This window comes from Anarrhichthys ocellatus, unplaced genomic scaffold (assembly GCF_004355925.1).
Source record: "Anarrhichthys ocellatus isolate YVR2014 unplaced genomic scaffold, GSC_Weel_1.0 scaffold1768, whole genome shotgun sequence".
NCBI classification, from domain to species: domain Eukaryota; kingdom Metazoa; phylum Chordata; class Actinopteri; order Perciformes; family Anarhichadidae; genus Anarrhichthys; species Anarrhichthys ocellatus.
The window spans coordinates 1,393-9,985 of NW_022281742.1; the positions used below are offsets into that span (position 1 = coordinate 1,393).

The 8,593-nt window shown below is 40.4% G+C and overlaps 1 protein-coding gene across 1 annotated transcript; it reads right to left on the reverse strand.

Moving 5' to 3' along the window:
* Positions 1-7: 7 nt before the first annotated feature.
* On the reverse strand, positions 8-7,853 carry LOC116377857 (synaptophysin-like). Its single transcript, XM_031839606.1, has 7 exons — positions 7,767-7,853; positions 5,048-5,172; positions 4,555-4,753; positions 4,279-4,470; positions 1,445-1,660; positions 1,133-1,213; positions 8-103 (listed from the first exon to the last, which is right to left on the reverse strand). The coding sequence occupies exons 1-6, from the start codon at positions 7,830-7,832 to the stop codon at positions 1,148-1,150; spliced, it is 864 nt and encodes a 287-aa protein (XP_031695466.1). The 5' UTR covers positions 7,833-7,853; the 3' UTR covers positions 8-103; positions 1,133-1,147.
* Between the last annotated feature and the right edge of the window lie 740 nt (positions 7,854-8,593).

Genomic DNA, 8,593 nt, shown 5'->3' on the forward strand with positions numbered 1-8,593 from the left:
CCCCCCCCCCCCCCCCCCCCCCCCCCCCATTCACTCTGCAGACAGGAGTGTTGCATTGTGGGTAGGTTGCAGGCGACCCACTCTTGGTTCACTCCAGTGTTTCCTATGCAGGAGACAAACATGAAAAAGAGTCAGGTCTCTAATGATAATAATATATATTATATATAATATAATAAGTCTCTAATAATATATATCAGGGGTCTTCAACGTGTTTCAGGCCAAGGACCCCCAAACTGATAGAGAGATGGAGCAGGGACCCCCGACTATATATATTGTATAAAACTGGGCCTAGTGCCATGTATAAACATACCTCTTTATTGTGCATTCAATACTAAGCTATTCAAATAACACACAGGTTCATATCTTCATGTTGTTATTTTAAACATGTGCAAGGTACAGTGAGTAGGGAGGCCGTGCCACTGACATTTAGAAACATACCTTGTCAGCTGATACCAATGCCAATATCAACATTGTCTGTTAATTGCATGATAATCATCATACGAGCTATTCACACTGATGTTTTCATTTTAAAAATAAATGTGGAAACTAAAATGAGTCATGGCCTATTGGTGCCACTGCCATGCATAAACATACCTGTTATGTTACATACAATACTGAACTATTAAAATAATGGACACATTCATGTTTAGAGAAAAATTTGTTTTTAATTGTCTAATCAACCAAAACTGTCGCGAACCTGCTGCAGTACCTCCGCAGACCCCCTAGGGGCCGTGGACCCCCTGTTGAAGACCTCTGATATATATTATAAATAATATTGTATTTATATACATATTATATATAATATAATATGTATCCAACAATATATATATTATATAATAAGTCTCTAATAATAAAAGTATCACTGATAATTGTATAAAAACTGTGATGAATAATATTTAGTTTTAATAAAGAAAATCTAAATTTGGTTCTCTTAAAATGACGGATATGGAGCATAATTTAAATCATCTGTAGTTTCATCAGTGAGTTTCACATATTTCGGGCTCTAGTGAGTCACAATGAACTAATTATTTATTTATTGATCACTGGACTTTTCATTTAAAGTGCCTTGAAGAAGTGAGTTGAATGGACCAATCAGGGAGCGACCCCAGCCTCTACTTCCTGTGTGACTCACCTGCTTCCTGTCTGTTCACATCTGATTGGAGAAGGAGGTTGGCGCCCCCTGCTGGCCGTAGCCCTGGCCGATCTCTGCCTCCTGTAGGAAACAGGAAAGTGACGTGGTCATGTGACGTGGTCATGTGACGTCGACTTTTAAAATGTAGTTCATAGTCGTAGTTGAAACGTTTAGTTGTGCATTTCTGAATTTTTATAATAATATTTAAAATATCGAACTGACAAGAACAATATTTCCATGTTTGGGGATTTTACTCAGAAGTAAAAGTCATTTTTAAACTTGTCCACGTGTCTTTAGACTCAAACTCCTCACCTGGTTGTACCCCTGCTGGCTGTACTCGGGTTGGTAGCCTCCCTGGTTGCCGGCATACGGGTCTTGTTCGTACGCCCCCTGCTGGCCGTAAGTGTCCGGAGCGGCGGGTTTCTCCTGAGGAGGCGGAGCTCTCATGAAAGGAGCGATGATGCCCGTCTCCTTAAAGACGAACCACAGGTTCCCGACCCAGAGGATCAGGTTTATGAAGCCGAACGCCTGGAGGAAGACCGGAGAGATTAATACCAGAGACTCGTCTCAATACATCACTCATATCATACATTATTATATTATATATATATATTTATATATATACATTATATTATATATAAATGTATTATATAAATATAATATATGATATATAAACGTCTGAACAGGAGCAGTGAAAGTCTAAAACATAAATTGGATCCTGAATGTGACTTTAAATAATAACTACTGAGTATCTGGACCGGTGGACTCCGGTCCTCCATGTGGACTGTAGTCCTCCATGTGGACTCCGGTCCTCCATGTGGACTGTAGTCAGTGGTGTATAAAGTACTCAAAAACCGTACTTGAGTAAAAGTAAAGATACCTTACTGGAAAACTGGTAAAAGTGAAAGTCACCTATTAGAATACTACTTGAGTAAAAGTCTTAAAGTATCTGATATTTATTGTACTTAAGTATCAAAAGTAATTTTCTGATATTAAATGTACTTAAGTATTGAAAGTAAAAGTACAATTAAATGCTGTTAATAAAAAAGCAAAGGGTCAGCATTATGAAGTTTATTCTTTTAAGTGCTGTGGCACCATGACCAAGGACATGGAGCTGTGTTGAACATAATTGGGTTGGCTGTGATCCATCCAGGAGCAACAATGTTCAACATAATATATTGTACATAAGTATACTTTTGCATCTACTATGAACTTATCATCATAATTCTCCGAAAAGCAATATGACACTATGAAGGAGTTGTAACAGTGCGTTTATAAGTATGCTCATTCCGACTAGAGGATGTAGAGGGCAAATGCATCATATTGTGTTCAGCAGAACATATCCACTTGATGCATCAGGTCAGTGTTGTGAGAAAGGACACCTGCCTTGTAAACTCCTATGGGCCTGATTTGAACACAACAGGCAAAGGTTTTGCTCAAGCTGAATCTGCAATTGGGCGACTGCTACCATCATAACTCCATCTGATCATCCACAAAATGACTCAAATATCAAAACATGATCAATACTAGAGCAGCACCGAAAGTAACAACCCAGTCATTACTTGAAACTGAAAAACGTCCTGTTCATCGAAGTTGGTTTTCAAAATTGCGAGAATTCCGTCTCGCTCTTCTTGGGCTGAAGACTAGTCCTGCGATGCTAAATAGCCTTTCACAGGCCGCTGAGGCAGGTAGAGGTGTGTTGAGCTTCACAGACAGCTTGCGCACAGCTGGGAAGGATTTCCCTAATGCTAACCCTAATGCTAACACTAATGCTAACACTAATGCTAACCCTAATGCTAACACTAATGCTGCGCTCTCGCGGCTCCTGTCAATCCTATGGTGTGGTGGCTAACGTTAAGTTTGCTAACACTTCCTCAGCTCACTAACTCGCCAGCGATCCATGGGTGTTGGTCTTCGTCACCACCGTAGTATGTTTCGGGAGTAGCAGGTGCTTCCATTTCTGCTTCCGTCATGAAATCAGTCATCGTAGAGTGGAATTCTGCTCATGTAGTCTCGCTAGCTATAGCATATAGCATCCTGGGCATTACTGGGGATCTAAACACCGCGGCTTTGAGAGCACTTGTTTGCAATTGCGCATGAACGTGATTAACCAACGATTTAACTTGCAAGCTAGGACCACTGATTCACCAAACCTGCTTGCTTGCAGTCTGTGTTCCACCACAGTTCCCGACGCTGGTCTCATGATTCATTTTGTTTCTACAGATAGATTTGATTTTGTAGCGAGTAACGAAGGTTTCAGGGGAAATGTATCGGAGTCAAAGTATCGGTTTTCTTTGCAAAATGTAGAGAAGTAAAAGTAAAAGTCAACAGAAATATAAATAGTAAAGTAAAGTACAGATATCCAAAAAAACGACTTAAGTACAGTAACAAAGTATTTCTACTTCGTTACTATACACCACTGACTGTAGTCCTCCATGTGGACTATAGCCCTCCATGTGGACTATAGCCCTCCATGTTGACTGTAGCCCTCCATGTGGACTATAGCCCTCCTTGTGGACTATAGCCCTCCTTGTGGACTATAGTCCTCCATGTTGACTATAGTCCTCCATGTGGACTATAGTCCTCCATGTTGACTCCGGTCCTCCATGTGGACTGTAGTCCTCCATGTGGACTATAGTCCTCCATGTGGACTCCGGTCCTCCATGTGGACTGTAGTCTTCCATGTAGACTCCGGTCCTCCATGTGGACTGTAGTCCTCCATGTAGACTCCGGTCCTCCATGTGGACTGTAGTCCTCCATGTAGACTCCGGTCCTCCATGTGGACTGTAGTCCTCCATGTTGACTCCGGTCCTCCATGTGGACTGTAGTCCTCCATGTAGACTCCGGTCCTCCATGTGGACTGTAGTCCTCCATGTTGACTATAGCCCTCCATGTTGACTATAGCCCTCCATGTTGACTATAGACTCCGGTCCTCCATGTGGACTGTAGTCCTCCATGTGAACTCCGGTCCTCCATGAAAGAGGAGGTGGACTCATTCGTCCTCTGATTAATCTTCATACGTTTGTATCTTTGAGAACTTTGACTTCTTTTAGAATGACAAATGAATATTTAACAGAACTGAAATCCTGGTTTCTTTCAGCGGTGAGTCTCAGCCCACCAGACCTGCAGAGTCCTCATGGTCTCACCACGGAGGTGTTGAGTCCGGACATGACCGGGTCGTGGACTTCGCGGCAGCGGTTCCCTTCGGTCTCGCAGGCCGAGATCAGAGTGATGACTTCGTCGGGGTCGGTGGCCGTCTTCACGTCGGACAGACCTTTGGCCCACGCAGCCGAACTCACCAACCACATGAAGGAGAACACAGAGGTCACCGCCAGGTCCTGCACACACACACACACACACACACTGTGACACACACGTCTCCCAGAGGTCAGAAGTCAGAGGTCTCACGGCGGCGGACTCACGAGCAGCGGGCCCTTGTTGTTCTCTTTGTACTTGTCGAAGAAGAAGACGTAGATGCTGAGAGCCGCGGTGGAGTAGAGGAAGGCGAAGACGCCGATGGTGACAAAGAACTCTGCTGAGGAAGAGTAGTCGCCCACCAGGAAGAGACGCTCCGTGTTCCCCCCCTGACAGGTGGGGGCGTCGAAGTACACCTGGTGGAGTCTGAGAGAGGGGGAGGAGCTTCAGCGTTAGCTACGTAGCTCTGATGAGGATGTTTTATTGACTGTCAGAGGAAACGTTTATAAAACTAATATGAATAAAATAATAATAATAACTAGAAAAGAACAATTACTAAAGTTCTACTTGAACTTGAGCATTCTAACATGCTAATGTTAGCTTTAGCATGTACACATTGCTGACATGCTATTGCTGACATGCTAATGCTACTAATAGCATTATGTACATGCTAATGCTAACATTAGATTGATTGATTACATTGATGAGTGCTGCACTGACCTGAACGGATACTCAAACTCCACCTCGATAGCCAGGTCGCTCTCTGTCCGGTTCTTACACTCCACCGCCATCCGGAACATCCCAGAATAACTGCCACAGGTTGAGAAGGCAAAGATGGCGAAGAACTGGAGGAGGAGACCAAATATTATTGTAAAATAACTAAAATACAGAGATTCACTGCTGCTTTCAGCTAGTGCTGGGCGGTATGACCAAAAATGTGTATCACGGTATTTTGTAAGATTCTGGCAGTTTCACGGTATATCGCGGTATTTTTTTCTTTCGCCTTAACGCATTAATTAATTAGCGCCGACAATTATTTTATCGCGCATTTAATTATTAAGCGGACATTTTTAACACAAGAACCGGCCGGCAGCGAGCGGTGAACAGCTGTTTGTGTGGTGTCTCTTCCCGTTTCCTTCACCCACATTCCCCTGGGTCCTAAGTCCCTCCACGTACAGCTTCTAATCACCCTCTATGTACCATCGTACATTTATAACAAATACCACACAGACCCAGGTCCTCTCTTGGGCACAGACTCTATCAAATGCATATCCGGTCTGTCTTTGTTCATCCTGCATCGCTCTGTTCTGTTCTTTAATGTAACGTTACTGTAGCGACGGAGCCTCTCCCAGCTGTTAGCAGACTGTTGTTAGCGAGCTAACTAGCGAGCTGTACCCAGCATGCCGTTCAGCGGTGAAATTTTATAAATGTACAATTATTAGTGTCACAAACTGTTGTGTCGGGGTGTTTTGTTGTTAAAGAGCGTTAGTTGTGGGTTATTAATTGTTGTTATAAAGTTATAATCATGACTAGAGGTCCCTCTCAATACACTCGATACAACTAGCTCCTAGTGTAGCGCTACCAGCTGCAAACAATATATTTTGCTGCCTGTTGAAGACAGACAGCAGTTGTTTCGGCTATGCACCGGTATGACAGTGTGTGAAAATTCATATCATACGGGAAATTAAATCCGGTATACCGGTATACTGCCCAGCACTACTTTCAGCTACACGCTAACATAATCACAGTGACAAAACTATCATGCTTATGTTTACCATGTTCACCATATGTTAGCATGCTAACACTAGCTAATGATCAGTAATCAGTCTTTAGTTCTATAGGTGTTTGGTCACGAACCAAAGTGTTGGACACATCAACATGTTGACCTGAGGATCAATAAAGTTATTATAGTTCATCCTGAATGATGAAGAAATATTCATCTCCATCCCATAATAGTTGTTGAGATGTTTCACCTGAACCACTTCACCTTTGTTCATGTTTTGCTTTAAAGCTGCATTGTTAGAAAAGTGTTGGCCCTGAGGGTCTGAGGCCCATGAGAGCTTGTTTTAAAGTCTAAATGTTTATCAAAAATCTTTGATCGAACAATAGATATTTGATAGAACAGTAGATATTTGATAGAACAGTAGATGTCTGATAGAACAGTAGATGTCTGATAGAACAATAAATCTTTGTTAGAACAGTAGATCTCTGATAGGATAGTAGATCTCTGATAGGATAGTAGATCTTTGATAGAACAGTAGATCTTTGATAGAACAGTAGATGTCTGATAGAACAGTATATGTTTGATAGAACAGTATATGTTTGATAGAACAATATATGTTTGACAGAACAATAGATCTTTGTTAGAACAATAGATCTTTGTTAGAACAGTAGATCTTTGATGGATCAGTAGATCTTTGATGGATCAGTAGATCTTTGATAGGACAGTAGATGTTTGATAGGACAGCAGATGTTTGATAGAACAGTAGATCTTTCATAGAACAGATCTTTGATGGAACAGTAGATCTTTGATGGATCAGTAGATCTTTGATGGAACAGTAGATGTCTGATAGAACAGTAGATGTCTGATAGAACAGTAGATGTCTGATAGAACAATAGATCTTTGATAGAACAGTAGATCTTTGATAGAACAGTAGATCTTTGATAGAACAGTAGATCTTTAATAGAACAGTATATGTTTGATAGAACAATATATGTTTGATAGAACAATAGATCTTTGTTAGAACAATAGATCTTTGTTAGAACAATAGATCTTTGTTAGAACAGTAAATGTTTGATGGATCAGTAGATGTTTGATGGGTCAGTAGATCTTTGATAGAACAGTAGATCTTTGATAGAACAGTAGATGTTTGATAGAACAGTAGATGTCTGATAGAACAGTAGATGTCTGATAGAACAGTAGATGTCTGTTAGAACAGTAGATCTTTGATGGATCAGTAGATCTTTGATGGATCAGTAGATCTTTGATAGATCAGTAGATTTTTGATAGATCAGTAGATTTTTGATAGAACAGTAGATGTTTGATAGAACAGTAGATGTTTGATAGGACAGTAGATGTTTGATAGGATAGTAGATGTTTCATAGAACAGATCTTTCATAGAACAGTAGATCTTTGATAGATCAGTAGATCTTTGATGGATCAGCAGATCTTTGATGGATCAGCAGATCTTTGATGGATCAGCAGATCTTTGATGGATCAGTAGATGTTTGATGGATCAGTAGATGTTTGATGGATCAGTAGATCTTTGATAGAACAGTAGATCTTTGATAGAACAGTAGATGTCTGATAGAACAGTAGATGTCTGATAGAACAGTAGATATTTGTTAGAACAGTAGATGTTTGATTGAACAGTAGATGTTTGATAGGACAGTAGATGTTTGATAGGACAGTAGATCTTTGATGGAGAGATGAACTGACCCATTGTAAGGCCTTAATGAAGCCCAGAGGAACCTTCAGCACCCGGAACTGACCCTGAGCCACCATCTGCAGACAGAAAGAGAGAAGACGGTTACATTTATTCATTTAGAACATCATGACATTACAGTCATTTAGCAGATGCTTATATCCAGTGACTTACAATTCAGATTCAATCACATTAGGCTGTAGGCACAGCTATGGGAGCACTTTTTGGGGTCAGGGACACATCGACGTGCCACTAGCAGAGCCGGGGATCGAACCGCCTCTGATTGAAGGATGGCCCTGCTCTCCACTTAGCCACGGTCAAATTATTTCAACAGAAGTTTATTTTGGTTGAACCAGGATTTAAACATTTCAGCACAAATAAAATCAGACAGTTAAAATTAATGAAAAATAAATATAATAAACAAACAAAACAACAACTAATATATAAAATAAATAAAAATTAAATTTGTAAATTCATAGTAAAAATAAAATGGCGTACAAGCGTATTTTTTATCTTTGTATTGATCATTTTTGAGAAAGTATTTAAAAGATATTATTATTATAATATAAAAATGTATTTCACTATGATGATTAAGATGTTTTTCATTTAAAACAAGTAAGATGATGGAACAGACAAATGAACAACTCCTGTTACAGCTCATTTAATACCACACACAGCAACAGTAACACGAATGTTTTGGAGCATTTTCACGATGTTGTCAGAATGTTTTGGGGCATTTTCACAATGTTGTCAGAATGTTTTGGAACATTTTCACGAGGTTCTCAGAATGTTTTGGAACATTTTCACGAGGTTCTCAGAATGTTTTGAAACATTTTCACAA

Bases quoted from the DNA above. Each gene is read 5' to 3' on its own strand.
- LOC116377857 (XM_031839606.1), bottom strand. From the start codon at position 7,832: ATGGTGGCTCAGGGTCAGTTCCGGGTGCTGAAGGTTCCTCTGGGCTTC. The intron at 5,173-7,766 runs GTCAGTTCATCT...CTCCTCCTCCAG, and splicing joins TCATTAAGGCCTTACAATGG to TTCTTCGCCATCTTTGCCTT. The intron at 1,661-4,278 runs GTGAGACCATGA...GTCTTCCTCCAG, and splicing joins CCGGACTCAACACCTCCGTG to GCGTTCGGCTTCATAAACCT.